Source organism: Colobus angolensis, unplaced genomic scaffold (assembly GCF_000951035.1).
Source record: "Colobus angolensis palliatus isolate OR3802 unplaced genomic scaffold, Cang.pa_1.0 Scaffold630, whole genome shotgun sequence".
NCBI classification, from domain to species: Eukaryota; Metazoa; Chordata; class Mammalia; order Primates; family Cercopithecidae; genus Colobus; species Colobus angolensis.
Genome location: NW_012119933.1, coordinates 295,344 through 315,661, shown reverse-complemented (window position 1 = coordinate 315,661; position 20,318 = coordinate 295,344). Strand labels below are relative to the sequence as shown.

Genomic DNA, 20,318 nt, shown 5'->3' with positions numbered 1-20,318 from the left:
GGGAAGATAAGCATCTATAGAGAGGGAAAAAAATATCATCTCTGATTCAGCTTCATTTCAGCAGCAAATGCAATTTTACATCCTCAGGAGCAGGAACAAGAGGATCATTGGAGAAGTAGGGTGGGAACTAGGAAGGACCTGCAGAATTTCCAGACCCCTTCTGAGTTCAGGGAACACCTTCACAGAAGGAAGGCACAGGGAAGTAGACCACACAAGGAACACATTTCTGCAATAGTTTTTGAGCAGCACAGCTTCCTTTAAGAGAAGGGACTAGGCTAGGTGCGGTGTCTCACACCTATAATCCCAACACTTTGGGAAGCCAGAGTGGGAGAATGGCTTGAGGCCAGCCATCGGAGGTTTCAGTGAGCTACGATGATACCATTGCACTCTGTCCTGGGCAACAGATAGAGACCCTGACTCCAAAAAAGAGAGAGGAAGACAGAAAGAGAGAGAGGGGAGAGAGGGAGGGAGGGAGAGAGAGAGAGAGAGAGAGAGAGAGAGAGAGAGAGAGAGAGAAAGGAGTAGTAGTCGATTCCACAGATGTGGCTCCTGTATGCAAAAATGTTCATCACAGATCACCTAAATTAAAACATGGTCTATTCCCTTTATCAAAATGACAAAGTAACAACAGGTGAGGGAAGGAAGAAAGATCAAGAAAGCTACCTAGGGGGAAAGACTTAAGCAGAAGTATCCTTACTCCAATTTGTACAGCTTTGGGGGATTTTCTTTTGTAGGATACAGCTGGGCTGTACCGCCATTTTGCCTGTTCCTGGGTTGCTGGACTTAGAGCCTGGCCACAGCTTCCTGATCTTAATCTGTAAGGATACTGTTGCTGGAGTTCTTACAGCCCCATCTCCAGAAAACAATTGGAATAAACACAAGATGCATTCTTCTCTCGAATATTACACTCTAAAGAATTTTTTTTAAAAAAAATCTCAGATCTTTTTCCTACGTATCCAAGGCTAAATGAATTCCCTCTTTCAGAACACTTCTACATACATAACAAACCTAAATAGGCATCAAGGCCTATTTCCAACACCCAGGTACAGACCAACCTCATTCCATGCCTCTGCTTCCCTTGACCCCAACTTTCCCTTAGCTCGGTCCTTGCAGAGCTTATCTGGAGTTGTCCAAAAGCTTGAAACCTACTCCATTATCCAGTTGGGGAAGCAGGAAGTCACCAGTCTTCCTGCTGAGACTCAAGTTAAGAGACTCAAGAACAGGTACCACTCACCAGTCCCCACCCTGCCCTTGAGCACATGCCTACCTGGGACTTGTCAGAAGGAAGATTGGGATGCACACTCCTGTAGCCCTTGGCAGCAAGTGAAGATGGCTGGGCATTTCCATTGGCATCAGCACTGGAAGAAAGCCTCCACTCATCTGAGAAATAGGGAGGAAAAAAACCTCTCACTCACAGGGAATAACTCCCTGGTTCCCCTGTAACTCTGGGGTCCTTAGTAGAAGGCCAGAAAGGTGAGAATGCAAGAGAAGCCATACCTGCTGAAGAAAGCTCTGGCTCCAGACCTACACGTGGTGCAGAAAGGATGAAAACAAGAAAAGGGGAAAAACAGAAATGGTTACATTTGCAGGAAACAAGCATGAACTGCATAGAAGGTTGAAAATCCAGCACCCCGTTGTCTGCCACAAAATGCCCTCAGTCACGATGGCCTGATTACCATAGGAACCCACTCAAAACCATGATGTGCTCACAGGCACTGACCTTTGAAAACACAAGGCTCACATTCACAGGGATGAAGAAACAATTGTTACTTGACATTCTTATTTTACAGACAAAAAGGCAACAGAATTCTCTACTGTCCAGTCCCTACTCACTGCCTCTCATTCCCCTTCCTTGCGCCTGCTGTGGGCTCAGAATGACCACTCCCAACCAACTAACAAGCCCAGGAGAGAGAGAAGTGGATAAACACTTTTTCCAGGGGTGATGGTGCTGGGCTAAGGGACAGAACATGACTTAAGCCAGGAGGTATCTGCTGCGATAAAGACTTTTTTTCTCCCTGCCTGCTTTTCTTCTTTCCATTAAATGAGCCACATAAACATTTCAAAATCTAATCACCCTTCTTGAGTGTTCATCACATCACAAAGCACCCTCGTCTCCCTTCAGCCTTCCCAGCCACCGTCTGATGCATTTCAGAGACCCTAAACTTCTCCTAGTTTGATCCACATAGCACATAGCACCATGAGGCAGCAAATGGAGACTGCAGTGGTTGCGAACCTGACTGGAAAGGCAGCTGGGCCTCAATTCATATCCTGGGTCTACCACCTAAGGGTTCTATGACCCTGAGCAAGTTATAAGCCTCAGTTTGTCCATCTGAAAAATGGAGATAATGATATGCCTGTTTTATAAGTGTTGTTAATAAGAACATATATGCATGCGAAATGCTTACCACAGTGCTTGGCAAAGTTCAGAAAAATGTTTGCTATTTATCATCTACTGTATCATCTCTTGTCTCTACTCTCTATCCTTGATCTAACCCAGGGGTCCAGAGACTTTTTTCTATAGAGAACCAGATAGTAAATATTTTAGGTTTGATGGGCCATATGGTCTCAGATGCAACTACTTGGCTCTGCTGTTGTAGGACAAAGGCAGCCACAGATGATATGTAAATGAATGAGCATGGCTGTGTTCCAATAAACCTTTATTTATGGACACTAAAATCTGAATTTCATAAAATTTTCATGTGGCATACAATACCATTCTTCTTTTGATTTTTCTTTCAACCATTAAAAAATGTAAAAGCCATTCTTAGCTCGAGGGCTGTACAAAAAAAGGCACAGGCCAGATTCCGCTCACAGCCATGATTTGCCAATCCCTAATCTAGCCAAGCCTTAACCCCTTCCTCTCCCAGGCTATCTCCTCTTGCCTTATCATGTAGAAAAAGAGGGACTAACACTGCAGTCTCACTGCCCAAGCCTCCATTTCAGTGTGGGTCCCTCAGGGGCTAGATATGGGCTTTCCAGATGCCAAGTTGAGATTTACAGACATTTACTGAACACCTCTCTAAGTGCCACTGTGAGTCACTGTTACCCCCACTTAGTTTTAGTTCAGTGTACACAACAACTCTGTGAAGTAGTTAATCACTCTCCTTCATGGATGAGGAAACAGAGAGGCCAACTGACTTGCCCAAAGTCACACAGCCAGGAAGTGACAAAGCAGTCAGCCCAAGTCTCCAGAATCCAAACCTAGCACCCTGCCTACCACCTCCACAGCCACCAGCATCCCCATCAGCCATGAAGAGGATGCTATGCTTCAGAGAGGTGGTGGGAGCCAAAAACAGCTGGAGCAAAAGGCAAGGTAGGGTAAAGGTTCTGAGTGATTGGCATTCACGTATAGCAGTGGTGTGGCTGCATCAGGGCTTGCTGAAACACAGGTGGCTGGGCCTGGCTCCCAGCGCTTCTGATGCAGTGTGAGGTGAGGCCCAAGAATTTGCATTTCTAACAAGTCTGCAGGTGATGCTGAGGCTGCCAGTCCATAACCGACACCAGGAGAACCACCGATGAGAGGTACACTCAAAAACTTCCTTATTCTGGAAAACTAGCTGTATCCATTTTATTTTTCCCCCTTTAAAACAGTTTTTAAATTCAGCTACATATTCTTTTAGCAGGTTGCCTGTTACATTTCTGCCACTTCCTTACGGACAATTCACTGCTACTTGTCTTCTCCACCCCACAAAAACCACATGCGGTTGGCCCTCGATACCCACGGATTCCGCATCTGTGAATTCAACCAACCATGGATCAAATATTGGGGGAGAAAACAAAAAATAAGAAAACAATAATAATATTAAAAAATACAGAATAACCACTATTTACATAGCACTTACACTATATTAGGTATTATAAGTGATCTAGAGATTATTTAAAATATACAGGAGAATGTGCATAGGTTATGTACAAATACAATGTCATTTTATATAAGGGACTTGAGCATCCTCAGATTTCGGTACCCGTGAAGGTCCTGGAACCAATCACTGGCAGATAGCGAGGGACGACCACAGTTGGGAAAGGTACAGGACATACGTTTTGCTCACATACTGCAATGTACCGGCTTGTACGACCAGGAGCAAGCTCACTAGCCATGCTAAATTTTACTTTTCTCATCTACAAAATGTAATCCTTACCCTATACTCCTCACAGGGAGTATGATCCTTGGATTCTCTCCAATCGAAGAATTGGAGAATCTTTGAGAATCAAAGATCAGGTACGTGAAAGTACCTCTGAGTGCACCACACTCCCTGTTGCATCCAGACGGCTTCCTGGCCCAGAGCTCCCCTCACACCTGGCAGGCCCTTAAACACCTGGTGACATGCCGTGACAATGGTCCACTTCCTCCCTCACAGCTATCACTTGTACTGTTCCATCTTCTTTTCTAAGTTGCTATTTCTAGTCCACCTTTGTCAAATAAGTCTATCAAATTTATTAGATTTATGCATATACTAACGTCAACAGGTTCTGAATGAAGGGCTATCTAATGAAGCATGTAAACTTCGTACATGGAACTGGGGACACATTATTTTGCCCACTTTCTGGTTCTCAGTTGGGTTGGTTCTATTCAAGTGACACTAGCAAACAGCTATGCCATGGAAAGCTGAGATGTGAACTGTTCGCCCAAACCTCCAGGTATCGCTGTGACATCAGATTGCCTAGTTTCAACCCTGAGTCTCTATCTTGCTAATTGCATATCCTGTGGCAAATGACCTGGCCACATCTGTGAAATGGGGATAATATCTACCTCTTTTGAATCACGAGGACTAAATGAAAGTATCTGGCATAAAGCGTGTGTTTTGCAAAATCAGAATTCAAAGCATAAGGGGGAAAAATAACCATGGACAAAAATGAGCATTGTTGATCTCTGCCGTGTGATAAATAGCTTTAAGAACATAAGATCCTTAGGGATACATCCACTTTTTCCTCTCACTCCAAGTCTTTAAAACTGTTCCCCTTCCCCTATCCCAAAAACGCAGTTCCCAGGACCTCTTAAATGTTCTTTTCTTCCTTGTTAAAGGACAGCTGTATTTCTGACATCTTACTATCCTTCATCTATTACCTCATCTTCTGAACCTGGAAGGTTGGTAGCAGCCTGAGGCCATTTGTGCCTGTGTGCAGCAGTATGAAATTTTGCACACATAATCATCCATTATTAACTCCTGATTGAAGAGACTGTCAAAATGCTTCTTTCAATAAATATTACCTTATAGCTCCCAAGGTGGGGGGAGTGCCTTGGAAAGTTGGATCCTAGAGAGCTTTTGCAGTCCTGAGAGACCTATCCTTTCTACAAGAAGCATAATTTACTTTGCCTTATCTTTTCCTCCAGCTGTTCTTTATTTCAATCTTTTCTAGCCTGTGGCTGTAGCCTCCTGATATTTTATTTTATCTCATTCTATGCTAATTTCATTTTGACCTGTTTTAAAGTCTTTTGCTGATCAGTCAATTCTTCTTGGGATCTTAGGATAATTTTCATTGACTGAGTCTTGATGTGTTCTGATAAGAGTATTTAAGAGGTAGATGACAGATGTTAATAGTAAGTGTAAGGGTGTTCCAAATCTTATTTGTGTTTATTTTGTATTCATGCTGTATAGTACAGAATTTAACTTTATCCAAAAAGAAGTCTGGCCTTGGCCCTCAGCTTCTGGGATGTAATCTCTGAGCTCCTGGAAAGTCCTGCCTGATAGGAGTGATTTTGTTTATCTGGGAGTTTGAGTCACACCAACTATGTGACTTGGGGTAGGGCCTTTGAGCCACCAGGAGCTCGATCGATTAGGAAGTTGGACTGGAGACGGAGATCTGCCCTGTGGGCAGTGGATCATGCCTATGTAATGGAGCCACAGTAAAAATGCTGAACACAAAGGCTCGGGTACATTTCCTGGTCGAAAAAAATGCTCTGAGAACACTGTCACACATCACTGCTGGGAAATAATATGTCCTGACTCCACGCACAGTGGGCAACAGAAGCTCCGCATTTGGTACCTTTTCCAGACTCCACCCTATGTGCATCTTCTTGCCTTTTAAAATCTGTATCCTTTCCCTATAATAAACCATAACCCGGAGCACAGCAGCTTTCAATATGTTATGTGAGTCCCTCTAGCATTGCACCAAATCTGATAGAGCTTTTGGGAATCCCCTGAACTTGCAACTGGCGTCAGAAGGGAGGGTGCACTCTCGTGAGGACTTTTCCCTCCAACTTCTCAGTTGGCCCTAATGTTCATACGTGTATTCATCAAAAACACTCACATTTAATGGAGGTACGGGGTACCTTTAACTGCTTCAATGTTAACCTTCCTATGGTACCTTTTTGCTGCTGCCATTTCTGGAGAGCAAAAGTGAGAGTCAAACCAGAGGAAATAATTTGACTGTGGGTCCAAGAATGTTTATGTCCAAAGCTAACTTTGCATTCAAGAATCAGGCAGTAAGGACCGGAGCCAACTGGTACAGAATTAACAAAATATAGACCCTGGCATCTAAGTCAGAACACAGGAATTGATATATCAAGCCACAAGATCTTTAGACTATACCAAACAGGAAGCTTGGTATCATACCCACCACCAGCTCAGGCTCCCGATCTGGAGTGAAAACACCCTGACCTGGGACATGATCAAGTCACTCTGAACCAATATAGCCAACACTCAGACCTGGTGTGGCAATGAGGTAAGGAGGCAGGGATAAGGTGATGAGGTTTCTCCTGGGGGCAGGGAGTCGGTACTAAGATTACTGCTATTCCTTTCAGATGGTTCTGATCCAAAAACTAAGGTCCACATTCAGAGATGAGGAGGTTGATCAGGAAGCTGTGGTCAGGGATCTTGAGTTAAGCCACCACTTGAATGGAGGAGTCTGGAGAATGAGTGTCAACTGGGCAATTTCCAGGGCTCTCTCTGTCACTCCACCCCCGAGAATGTCTCCATTCTCTCAAAGTTCATGTGGATGCAGATGGCTTCCAAATCCACACATTGGACTCCGAATTCCCAAATTCCCATTAGAAACATTCTCCTGGAAGTCCTTCCCTTGCCAAGAAACTCAACATATCAAAAGATGGAATTCAACATTCTTTTCAGCACTCTTCACAAATCCCTCCACCTCCATGAGTGCCACAATTACTCTCCTAGCCAACCAGGGAAGACATCTCCTGGGCCATATGGAGCCACCTCTCTGTGGTCCTTAAATACACCACAAGGAGCCCTGCTCATTTCATTCTCCAAAAGGCACTTTGATCCTCATCCTCTGCTCTTCACTCCCATTGCCACCATGCTAGGGTAAGACCCTCATGGCTTCAAACTGAAATTATTTCAAATCTTTAACAAGCCTCTTGACCTGCAGGAACTAGAATGGTTACCCTTAAAGAGCACTTGCTTTGGGCCTGTGCCAAATGCTTGACACGAAAGAGCTCATTTAGCCGGGTGCGGTGGCTCATGCCTGTAATCGCAGCATTTTGGGAGGCCAAGGCAGGTGGATCATGAGGTCAGGAATTTGAGACCAGCCTGGTCAACATAGTGAAACCCCATCTCTACTAAAAATACAAAAAAAAAAAAAGTAGCCAGGTGTGGTGGTGGGCGCCTATAGTCCCAGCTACTTGGGAGGCTGAGGCAAAAGAATCATTTGAACCCAGGAGGCAGAGGCTGCAGTGAGCTGAGATCGTACCACTGCACTCCAGCCTTCCAGCCTGGGTGACAGAGTGAGACTCCATCTCAAAAAAAAAAAAAAATAGCTAATTTAATCTCAACAACTCTGTTATGGTCATCTCCAATTTACAAATAAGGCAACTGAAGCCCTGTAAGGTGGAGTAATTTGTCCATATCACAAAGACAGTAAGTGGCAGTGCTCAACCTCAGTAGAGAACTGTGTGAAACCAGAACTATATCAACTCTTCCAGGCAAGGGGGTTGGGACAAGGACTAGAAATAGGGGCACTGCTGAAATGTGGGTATCAGAGGGCCAGGTAGGGACTAGAGCTTCCAATCCAGGCAAATAATCAGCAACCTGGACACCTATAGGCATTGAAGAAGGTAGCAAACAGGGAGCAAGTCAGAAAGGAAGCAGAGAGAGCAGCTGGGGGACAAATGCTGTCCCTGGTGAGAAGGGAGGGAGCCAGACGCCATCTGACATTAGCTATCTGCAAAGGCATTGGGAGTAGGAAGCAATCCTTGGCAAGAGCCATCCACCGCCTCACACTTGGGCTCCCAGTCCAGACTGGGCATGGCTGTCTGCAAATACTGCTGAAAACTGTTATAATGAAGCCAGGGAAGGCCCAGGAGCTCCCAGGCCCCAGGATGGGACAATAGACTGGTACAGGCCAGCAAGTTGTCAATCTGGAGGTTGACATGGACACTGTCAGAGTCAAGAGCCAGCAGGATGCTAGCCAATAGGTAGCATAGTAAGGGGACAAGATTGCCATTCCTGAATTGTCTATACTCACATTCTCTCTTTTTTTTTTTCTTTTTGAGATAGAATCGTGCTCTGTCTTCCAGGCTAGAGTGCAGTGGCATGATCTCACTCACTGCAACCTTTGCCTCCTGGGTTCAAGCAATTCCTCAGCCTCCCGAGTACCTGGGATTACAGGCATGCACCACCATGCTTGGCTGATTTTTGTATTTTTAGTAGAGATGGGGTTTCACCATGTTGGCCAGGCTGGTCTTGAACTTCTGGTCTCAAGTGATCCGCCCACCTCAGCCTCCCAAAGTGCTGGGATTACAGGTATGAGCCACTGTGCCAGGCTTACTGACATCCTCTTTTAAGCCCACTCCCCAGTGTTAACCCATTCTAGCCTGCTTCGTTCGCATCAGTGAGCATGTGGGTTTTTTTGTTTCCTCTACTCAAACCCAGCTTGTTCCTTTTCATCCAAACTTCCCTCCTGTACCATCTTAAATTTATCACCAATCAAAAGGATTCCATTTGTGTTAGGCTAACTTCCAAACTTCCTAAGGTCACAGAGCATTCTGGAGCTAGAAAGGCTTGGAAAGCATCTGGCCCAAGTTCCTCATACTCGATATGGGCTCAAAGACACTAGGACTTACCCACAGCCCGAAAGCAAGATGGCTGACTCCACGTCCACACCTGACTCCTGTTGCAACATACTGCCTTTTGCCCTCACCTAATGCACCTAGAATTGCTGTCTTTTCCTCCTTTCTCATCACAATTCCAAGTGACTCACTCAGCACCTGGCACACAGATAATGCTGAATGAATGTATGCTTATTTGGATTCGATGATCTCAATTTACAAAGATGAACTTACTGTAAGGTGTGAATGACTGATAGCTATCCCTTAATTCTTCCGAGTATAGTATTTGCATATTTTTTTTATTTTTTTTTTGGGACGGAGTCTCGCTCTGTCGCCCAGGCTGGAGTGCAGTGGCCGGATCTCAGCTCACTGCAAGCTCCACCTCCCGGGTTTACGCCATTCTCCTGCCTCAGCCTCCCGAGTAGCTGGGACTACAGGCGCCCGCCACCTTGCCCGGCTGGTTTTTTTGCATTGTTTTAGTAGAGACGGGGTTTCACCGTGTTAGCCGGGATGGTCTCGATCTCCTGACCTCTCGGCCTCCCAAAGTGCTGGGATTACAGGTTTGAGCCACCGCACCCGGCCAATATTTGCATTTTAAAACAATCTGGTGATGGTTTGGTGAAAAAGATTTGGTGAAGTTTCTTTTCACCAAATTAGTTGGTAGAAATTTGTAAGACACAAACGTATTTTAGGATAAGAGAGTGTTTCCAAAAGTGCCTCAAATCCACACACAGGGCTGGGCATGGTGGCTCACACCTGTAATCCCAGCACTTTGCCAGGCCGAGGCAGGTGAATCACTTGAGCCTACAAGTTCAACACCAGCCTGGGCAACATGGAGAAACTCTGTCTCTACAAAAAATATAAAAATTAGCCAAGTGTGGTGGTGTGCACCTCAGCTACTTGGGAGGCTGAGGTGGGAGGACAGATTGAGCCTGGGAGGTCGAGGCTGCAGTGAGCAATGACTGCATCACTGTACTCCAGGCCGGGCAACAGAGTGAGACCCTGTCAAAAAAAAAAACAAAACAAAAGAAAAGAAAAAACAAATCCACACACGGTACTGGTAGCACACGCGTGCACCTGGTAGGCATATTTGTGTTCTACGTCAATGCCACACTGTAACCACTAGAGGGAGCTCCAGGCTCCCTCTCCACCATCTCCATTTACTGCCAGAGGATGAGACAGCCGGTTTGTAAGGTCATTTGACTGCACATAAGGCCTTTCTCTTTGCATCATCCCTTAGGATTCTCTCTTCTCCAAACGCTCTCTAGCTTGGGAGCTAGGTCTTCCCAGTTAGGCTTGGAGAGGCTGGATGAGGTTAGCCTTAGAATAAAATAACTTTGCCTTCTCTCCTCAACCCCACCTTTCCAGTAGGTTAAGAGTCAGGGCTGGGCTCAGGGATGCAGGACCAAGAAGCTATTCTGTTGACTTTCAGGGCTGTGGGCTGCTCGGGCCTGCCCTCAGTCTAAGGATAAAGAAGCCCTCACAGGGATCAACATCACCAGAAGGGGGTTTGTGCTCAAACCCTAGCCTGGCCTCATCCACCAGCATGTGACCCGGCACCTGTTATGGGTGGCTGGGCAGGAAGAAAGTCAGTTTCCAGGATGCTAGGTCTGGCCATTTCCATCCTACATATCATATCTGTCTTATCACAACACACCACTCTCGCTGCCCCAGAGGGGTCTGCGTACCCTACTGCCTAGCTTCTCTGGTCCCAAGGGAGTGGTCCTCCCCGCCATTCAATTTCTCCCTCCCTTTCCTTCAAGAAAGCAAGCTCCCGGCCGGGCGCGGTGGCTCACGCCTGTAATCCCAGCACTTTGGGAGGCCGAGACGGGAGGATCACAAGGTCAGGAAATCGAGGCCATCCTGGCTAACATGGTGAAACCCCGTCTCTACTAAAAATACAAAAAATTAGCCGGGTGCGGTGGCAGGCGCCTCTAGTCCCAGCTACACGGGAGGCTGAGGCAGGAGAATGGCGAGAACCCGGGAGGCGGAGCTTGCAGTGAGCCAAGATCACGCCACTGCACTCCAGCCTGGGCCACAGAGCCAGACTCCGTCTCAAAAAAAAGAAAGCAAGCTCCCGTCCCCTACAGCAGCAGCTCTCAGATGCGGTCCTTGCACTAGCTGCATCAGCATGACCTAAGAACCTGTCAGAAACGCGAACCTTCAGACCCTATCTCAGACCTGCAAGCGGGAACCCTACATTCTACAACTCCGGGCTGGGGGCCAGCAACCTACCTTTTTACTCCAAGCGATTCTGATGCAGCTAAAGCGTGAAAGTCACTGCCCTACAGAGTGGAGAGGTGCTGTCTCACCCTAAACTAACTGTGCCTGATCTCAAAGTCAGCGTTTGCCAACTCCCAGAATACTTGGACTGTGCAAAGTCGTCTCTGGAGAGGCCAAAATAATCTAATGATAATCAAATAGCAGCTAACATCTAACAGTCTATTCCACGCCACCAGGCATGATACACAGCACTTCATACACTTCTTCCTCACAACAATCCTATGAGGCAGGTGCTATTATCAACCCCATTCTACAGTTCATTAGGGTTGAGAGAGAGTGAATAACTCGACCAAAGTCGCACAGCCGACAGGTGGTGGGGGCAGGGTGTGCACAGAGATCTGTCGGGTTCTGAAGTCCCAATTCTAAAACTCAATACCTCAGGTTTCCCAAGTGATGGGTTAAGGTGGGGAGATGGGCTTCATGTGGCTTCTCTGATCTCCCTTTGCTCCTAGTTTACACTGGGCCTTTGAACTACTCTCCTGATCCTGCTCCTGCAGCTGGCTGGTGATCATCCCAGGCCTGAGCCCTGCCCACCTCTGCTTTTCCGGGAGCAAGGTCATCGAGTCATCCACACTTCTCAGTCTCCCCTGGCTGCACCTCCAGCCCAGCCTGGACAGGTCACAGTGCACCTCTAGGAAGCAGGGATGAGCTCTAAGAAGCCCAACCTCTAGCCCATCCCACTGCTTATGCCCTATGCCCTAAGCTATTTCAGTCTGCCTGAGTGCAGTCTGCAGAGTACTGGCTCTCGTCACAGGATGACCTGCTCAGTCAAAGCTAACACAAAGTGGTGGTTATTGCTGTGCCTTCACCTGCAGCATGTGACTACCAGTTTGAAGCTTTGACCGCTACCCATCCAAAGGAGCTGAGTGTCCCAGGGGTCCCTAAGAGAACCCAGAGTTCTCTGATGAACTCACACCCTCCTGAACAAAAACACCAGAGCCTCCTCCCGCCCTTCCCACGTGGCTCTGCACACCTTCCCCCAGCCTCAGGGCACCTGGTTTGCTTTCGTGTTGCGGCGTTTCCTGAGGGCTCACAGGGCTACTGCTTGGGGTTTCCCTGTAGGAAGACGAGGCCCGGAGAGTCACCGCTCCCTTCCCAGTGCAGATTTTTGTAGGATCCATGTCTGAAAAGAAAAGGTCCAAAATTGAAGACTGAATCCAAGACTCCTGAAGGCTTAAAGGACAGTTGGTTAGCAAATTGTTACAACTGGGGAATGAGATGAACCTGGTTACAGCCACGCGAAGTCTTTGAACACTCATGGTCAAAGAAATTAATCTGTGGGTGGTGGAGAGGGGCAAGTTTTCAGAGGTTTACTGTGCATCAGGAAGTTAGGGGAACATGGCGGCAATGGTGAGTTCTGAGTAAATGGATGAGTTATAATATCAGCTGAAAACATTTCAAAATGAAAGCGGATTTATTCCTTTAATTAAATGAAGTTTAGGTTGGCGAGCAGACTTCTGACCAGTTAGTAAGGCACAGTTCAAGAAAGAGTTTATGAAAGACGTTTCAAGCTTCCAGACCATTCTTCTCATTGAAGACCAAGTTGGCAACTAAGGAAGTTGGGGGGGCGGGGGCAGTTCCATGGAGAACAACTACTCCTTGCAGTTTTCCAGTGGGAAAAGGAAAAGCAAATCTCCTTGGATTAGCAAGTCAAGACTCCCGAAATGCTGAGACAGAAGGATATGCTACCTGGCAAGAAAGCTCACGAGTGACAGCCTCACTTTTCAAACATAACAAAGAAAACTCACAGCAACAAAAACGACCTGGAAGGCTAAATCCTTCAATGAGCAGTGTCCACCGAGCCTCAGCTGTCTTCACAGGGTCCTGGCAGCTCCTACAGTTTCACTAGGGCCTAATAACAGACGCGGGTCAACTTCGCGAGTTTCCTTGAGAAAGATTTCAAAATACGCTTCAAAAGATCTGAATGCCATCCTGCAGGAAATCAGTCGCGGAGGCAGGGAACCGGGGCAGACCACACAGTTCTGGGAGGCACACGCACTGAGTGTTTCTTTTTGTGCAGCTGAGCTATGCAGAACGCCACAGTTTTGTTTTGTTTTCAGACTGCCCACAGCCTAGATCCCTGACCTAAAATTGTCACAATTAGGATTACAGGTTGATGTTCAAGGTGTACGTCTGGGCAGGATATGAGTTCAGACACCCGACTCATCCCCATTCCCGTCCGAGGGCAGAGAGAAGCAAAGCCTCTTCTCCCCTTGCTTTCCACGCCAGCAGCCCACTTCCAACAACTCAGGGAGAATGATCATCAATGTTAGACAAGAGAATGGACCTGCCTCGTCAGCACCTCTTGTATTGAACGCAATGCACAAAACGCACAGCGTGTGGCGGGGCAAGTTTCAGCCTTGGAGAGCATCTGACTTCTCCAACTCTATCAAGAGGCTAAGTGACTGATGTCACCAAACTATTGGGAAAACACTTCAAAAGGATGAGGGGCACACTGATGGATGCAGCCCATCCATAGGTTCCCGGACACACAGCCCAGTTACTTCTGAAAGCACCATTGGATAAAGTACTGTGTAGGCCTCGTGTGTCCCACTTTGTACAGAAGGAAGCCATGAGCCGGAGCTGACATCTGAACTGTACTCCCCCACCCCCTGGAGGGGAGAGGCAGGAAGGGGCTGCAGGTAAAACTGCGGATGGCCCGGTGAGCATCAGACGCAAGTCTAGCTTGGCACCTAAGGCAGCTGCTTCAAATTCAGTCATTCAGAGGTTCTTTGTGACACCAGGTTAATTCTCAGGGAGACTGCAGTTTTTGCTGAAGTACTGGGAGTTGGAAACCTCTAGGGAGAGCCTAGGATGTCCATGCACCTCAGACTCATCCCAAAGGGAAAGCTGAGCCTCCAGACTGACCCTTCTCCTAAAGAAAAGAGGGGCGAGGCCTCTGTCCTCAGTTCTTCCCCACATTCGCTGGCTCCCAGGAAAACACACACAGACATTCACGTACGCAGAAGAAGTAAGGAAGCAAGCTGAGGAAGTGAGACGGAATGCCTACTAAACATGCAACGATTCAGCTCAAAGTGCGTGTTAGAAGAAAAGAAGAAAGGAAAACCATGCCATGATCCGCTCACAATTAGAGAAAATAAACCGACCCAAGGAGATACCTGTAGGGAGAACTAGGCCTGAGGCGTTTTTCACTGTCTTCACAGGAATGATTTTAACAGCAGAAATAGAGCGTGCACGTAAAGGGTCGGCAGTTGCTGAAAACACAAAAGGGTAAATGGTGCATCCAGAAAGAACATTTGGGAAACACTCAGGCAGTTGAGGAACTGGGCAGGGACAATAGGAGGAAGTCGCCCACACAACAAGAACAATACAAAGGGCAGTAGATGCAGTAATTAAAAATAACCTGCTTTCTCTCTTTAGAGTTCTAGGCCAAGACAACAGACCCCTCCCCTCCAACCATCACCCAAATGCAGCTGGTCAGCGTTGATCGGTGCCTCCTGCCACACCAGGAGCTTGCCAAGGCTCTGGACAAAGATTTACAGAGGCACACAGATGGCCTGGCAAACCAGAGGAAGGGGAGAGCACTCAGGGTCCACAGGGCCTCCTGGGAGAATGCTGGGGAGGGGGTTCCAAGGAGGAGGGCGGTGGCCCATGGGCTGCAGATGAGTGCAAGAACGAAGGAACAAGATCGTGAGTTGCCTGGTCCCTTCAGCCATCAAAGCTACTTCCGCCATAGCATAACTTCTGGGGTCTTGTGCCTGCTCTGACAATTGTAGCCCTCTGGCCCCAAGCAAATCAGAACCTCCATCTGTTAAACAGCAGATGGCCTTGCTCAAACCCACCCTTTCCTGGTCAGGAGGTGCCAAGTGTCCAAGTGCATATGTAGTCTCCGGGGCAGCACCCAAGTGCACAGCCCAGGACCCCAGTGCCCAGCTGAGCTACGGCAGAGCAGGGATGCCTGCCTGGGACACGGTGAAGGCCACCACTCGAACATCCTGGGTGTTCTAACTTATCTATCAGCAGGGTCTCTGGGCTCCCTGCCTGCCCAGATTCTGTAATCTCATGGTAGGCACGTCCCCTAACTCCCCTTACACTGAGCCTGTTGTGAGGCCTCCCCTCACCCTCTCTTTTAAGGGCAGCACATAAAGAGGGATGGGAGCTCTGTGTGAAGGTGCCAGAGTCAACTGTGGCCGCCTATCTACAGAAACACAGCGGGTAGGGCTGTCTGGAAACAAGACCGCCACTGCAGAGTCAGCATTGGTGAGCCTGTCAAGGCAACAGAAGGGAGGCATGTCGGCCAGGGACGGTGCACCTTCCAGTCCAGCCTGCTGTCAGCTCACCTCCTAAGGCATGAGGCAGTCACACGGCGCCTGGTCATTAATGACTAGGTTGCTAACGACGCTCCTGCATGGATTAAGACACAAATGTGCTCTCACAGCATCTTCCTGTCTGCTCCACCTGGGAGATGGGCTTGGGGGAGACTTTTGTAACCATTTTCAGGGGAAGAAGCAAGAGGCTCAGCGAACTGCTCAGGCTCATTCAGTTCTCAAGCAGAGAGGCTGAGACTGGAGCTCAGCTATCCCAGCTCTGGTTCAGTGACCTCAGGCCACCCTGATGCCCTTCAGGTCACCCCTGCCTGCTTGTTTGCAGACAAAGGTGAGTCTCACCAAGGAGAGAGTGGGACCCACTCCACCTGCCACCCTCCCCCACATGCCTTAAGTCTCTTGTATAAATGAGTTCACATGGATGGGGTCGATGACTCCACAGCTTTAAACTAATAAGGCCCCCACCCCTCTCCATGCTCCTCACTGGATGCTAAACACATGCCTGCAGCCACTCCACAGGCACTGCCCCTCAGAGTTCCCTAAGTGCAACTGGGTCGAGACTGTCCAGGGCCCCACACCATGGGTGCAGAGGGGCGACCAGGCAGGGAGGCAAGAACAGGAGCATGGCAGGTCCCCTCCGGCCACCAAGGAACCCACCCCCACACCACAGCCCCTCCTAGTCTCTGGGCATACCCTCTACGCTGGTTCCTCTTAGTTCACACTTTGCCTTGTCTTAAAAGGAACACTCTGTTGACCCAGATGGAAATTACACAGATCAAAATGCCAAATTGTTTGAAATTATTCTTTGAGATGCATCTTGACTTAAATGCCCAATGTGAGGATTCTAGCCCTTCCTCTTGTATACCATAAAATTTAGCTGGATGAGCATTCATTCCAATTCTGAATTTGAAGCAGAAATAAATATGGCAGAGCATAAGTTCCCTCATCTTGTAGATAAGGGAACCCACACCCACAAAGATAAAGGGCCTCTCAAGATGTCCTGTTCATGGTGGCAGAGCTGGGACTTGAACCCATGCCTTGTCACTCCAGCTTGAGTGTCCATCACACCACTCAGTAAAAGTGGCACTGCGAGCCCCGTAGCCAGGCTATCTGCTCAGCCACACTGAGGTCAGGATGAAAGTCTCCAGGCCAAGCAGGACCTCAAAGGTCATTCATCACATCCATCACTCATTTCACATTTAAATGTTTTATCCTAAAATTTTTAAAAACTGAAACTATGAGAGGATGTGCATTAAATTAATGCCACTGAAATAATTTATTTTAATGATTTAGGCTCTTACCTTAGGGTCAGGACTGTGAACACATCACTGTTTATTATAGGTGAAGGTGAAAGGCTGAGCAAGGGATATTTCAGGCTGATAAATGCCATCTGTACCAGGCATGAAGTATGCATTGGTCCACGTGCCTGATCTGTCAGTCACAGCATCCTTGTGTGCTAGGGAAAGTTTTTAATACCTCATAGTGGGAAAATGGCAGCCTCAGACTCCCGAAATGCAAGAACAGGCTCCAGGTCTCAGAAAATCAGTGTAGGGAACAGGTCCCCAGTTTATGGCTTGGTTAGGCCAATGATGTTCGCACCAGGCAGATGGGATGGCCCCGGCCTGACATACTCCACATCTTTAGAAATGCTTTCCAGTACCAATCCAGACTTCTGTCCAAGAACCTTACCTTTGTCTTGACCATTGCTGCCAGGTGCCAAGCCATTCACCACAGCTTTGGAACCACCATCACATTCTGCAAGAAAGAAAGACAGCATGAAGTTTGTGAGTAAATTGCCCCAGCACTTACTGAGTCCTGCATGGCAGAAGGTGCTGGGGTCGGAGTCAGGAAGAAGCAGAGGGGTCCTGCCCAGGTACTTTCAGACCTCTAGGCCTCGGTTCCTAAGAGGCCCTCTGCCGAGAATGTTTCATCCTCCCTTCTCACCTGATGGAAATTCCACGCATCCCTGGGGCTCCCCTCAGATGTCATGTCCTCTGGGTTGGCTGAGACTTTCCTGAGTTCTGCTCAGTTACAGAAGCTGAGACCATCCCTGCTCACCTGCAGCCTAAGCCCCACCCAGGTCCCCATCCCAAAATAGATAGAGGCAGGCCGAGGAAGGCAGGCCGGCAGGCCCTGTTGCCCTGGGACATGTGTGCTTGGAGGAACCCCTCCAAGCCCAGAGTTAACCAAGCTACAAACATAATCACAACTAGCTATGGGTTTTTAAACACTGACTTGCCCAGGTCTGAGGATCCATGCTTAGCATTGCATAATTAGCATCTCATTTTATCCATAAGACCCAGACCTCCAGAACTAGGAGTTAGGAATGCCTATTTTATAGATAAGAAAATTGAGGCAGAGAGGATTCCAGGCCTGCCCAAGATCACTAAGCTGAAATTTGAACTCTGCTCTGCCCATCTCACAGCTCATCTTCTTCCTCCCCAAATGGGATAAACATTTGGGTTTCCTGATATATACATACATACATATGTATATACATATATTCTATTTCTCCAAATGCTGGGACTGAAGCTTAGTCCCACACCCCTGTAATTCATTAGGCTGAGACCTAAGTCACCTTACCTAGGCCCTTAACAATCAGCCTCCCAAAATGGGGGTCGCCTGCTATAAGCCACACTGACAGGCCAGTCTGGATGCTGCCAGTGGCCATACACGAGCAGGGCCACTGCCCCACCTGGTGCCTGGACTTCCCCATGCTGGCTCCACAGGCTGTGGCCTGTTAATTGCCCACACCCACCTATAGGTGAAGGCTAACTCTTCTAGATGTCAGAGTCTTCCTTGAGCTCTGATTTCTGAGATGGGTGGAAGAAGGGTGCTGGTGAGAAGGCCAGAAATCCAAGTACCTGCTCTAGTTCCTTCTGTGATTGTAGGCCTTGCTCCAGGCCTCCCCAGGCTAGTGTGGGGCAGCCTCTGAGCTACCAGCAGGCACAGCCCCATGTTCTTCCTTTCTTTTAATTAAATATAACAACCAAACTTGAAATTTTGGAAAGGTATTTAAAAATTAGTAACTCCATCTCCTGAAACTCAAACCTCTAGAGCACAATGTTGGTGTCTAGCTTCCTGAGTTTGATTCAGCAACAGCACACACTAGCTGAGTGATCCCGGCCATATTATTAACCCCTCAGGGCCTCGGTTTTCCCATCTGTGTAATGAGGGTGGCAAACCACGCCCCACCTGTGAGGGTTTTCCAGGAGAATGTAACAAGATCACACAGGTAAAGCACTTCACCTGGTGACTGGCAGCCCAGCCCAAACTTGGAATAAAAAGAATCCACCATTTTTACACTGCTCTTTCCACCAGCGATTAAAACAAATATTTCCCATGTAGCTACTTTTCTCCTAATGACCATTTTAATAGCGGCATAATATTCCATCAAGTAAATACACATAACGGACTTACTCGTACCCCCCACTTCATGTGGGTGATATTTTTGTTTCCTTGGAATTAAGATAGAAATTCCCAAGAGTGGGATCATCGGGTCAAAGGCTCCAGAGTTTCTGAACTCTTCCTAGGCAATGCCTCCTTCCAATCCCCCACGTTGAGAGAGAGATTCTGGGGAGAAGTCTCCTGGGCTTTTCCACACCCATACCCTTCTTCCAGGCCTCTCCCTTCCTCCTTCTCTGGCCCTTAATGCCAAGAGTAGTAAACCAAAGTTAGGCCAGTTCTGCCACTGGATGAGAAAGTAGCTTTAGGCTACAGAGAAAAAGTTTAAAACAAAATAAAGGCAAACACCATGGCCTATTTTAAATGACAACAAAAGCAAAAAGCCAAAGAGACAAAAATGAGTTATGAAGCAGGAGCTACTTGCAGTACCTGAGCCTGCTTAGAGGGGAAAAGGTGCATGGCCTCTTCGCACACAGCAAAAGCACTCAAGGAACTGCTAAGAAGCCAAGTCCCCGGCTTTGCAGGGAGGAACTCTGAACTCATAACAGTAAGAGCCCAAAGATGAAGCCCTTGCCATGCCTTGGACACAGAGCCCAGCACTTTAAAAGCACTGCCTCAGGCCAGGCACGGTGGCGGAGAGGGGCGGATCACCTGAGGTCAGGAGTTCAAGACCAGCCTGATCAACATAGTGAAACCCCGTCTCTATTAAAAGTACAAAAAAAATAGCCAGGCATGGTGGTGGGCACCTGTAATCCGAGCTACTCAGGAGGCTGAGGCAGGAAAATCACTTGAACTCAGGAGGCAGAGACTAGAGTGAGCCAAGATCATGCCACTGCACTCCAGCCTGGGTGACAGAGCGAGACTCGTCTCAAAAAAAAATAAATAAAAGCATTGCCTCGCTTAATCCTCACTAAATCCCAATGAACTGGTGCTTTTCTTAAGTCCATTTTGCAGAGGAAAATGCAGAGAAGGGTCCACCACAGGCCCAAGACTATACAGCCAGTAAACAAAGAGGTCAGGGTGTGGGCCTCAGCTATTCCACCCCAGAGCCTTCCTAGGTCTTAACTACATACTGTCCTGCTCAGAACTTGGCTAAAAGGGTATTGTATGCGAATAAATGGAAGAGGGTGATTTTTAATGCACAAAGGTCACTGACAACACTCACGAAATACTGCAGGATTGGGAGACCCCTGAATGAGATATCCACAGGGTCATCTTCCCACCCCACAGCCTGCCCCACCTGCAGGTCTCAGGAGGCTCCAGGGCATGCTCAGTAGCCTAGGTGGGGCTTAATCTCCAGATGGAAACTTCTCTGCTCCAATTCTGGGTTGGAAAGC

The 20,318-nt window shown here is 47.8% G+C and overlaps 1 protein-coding gene across 5 annotated transcripts in view; it reads right to left on the bottom strand.

Annotated features, from left to right (window-relative positions):
- SORBS1 (sorbin and SH3 domain containing 1) overlaps positions 1–20,318 on the bottom strand; it is a 253,714-nt gene that overhangs the window by 110,584 nt on the left and 122,812 nt on the right. For 3 of the 5 annotated variants that reach the window (XM_011963923.1, XM_011963926.1, XM_011963922.1), the window contains 5 exons: positions 17,266–17,331; positions 14,410–14,505; positions 12,285–12,413; positions 1,498–1,524; positions 1,268–1,380 (listed from right to left, as the gene is read on the bottom strand). In XM_011963923.1, coding sequence (XP_011819313.1) covers positions 1,268–1,380; positions 1,498–1,524; positions 12,285–12,413; positions 14,410–14,505; positions 17,266–17,331 — 431 coding nt within the window. The remainder of the gene's footprint in view (positions 1–1,267; positions 1,381–1,497; positions 1,525–12,284; positions 12,414–14,409; positions 14,506–17,265; positions 17,332–20,318) is intronic. The other 2 variants (XM_011963925.1, XM_011963927.1) reach the window with 1 other exon arrangement.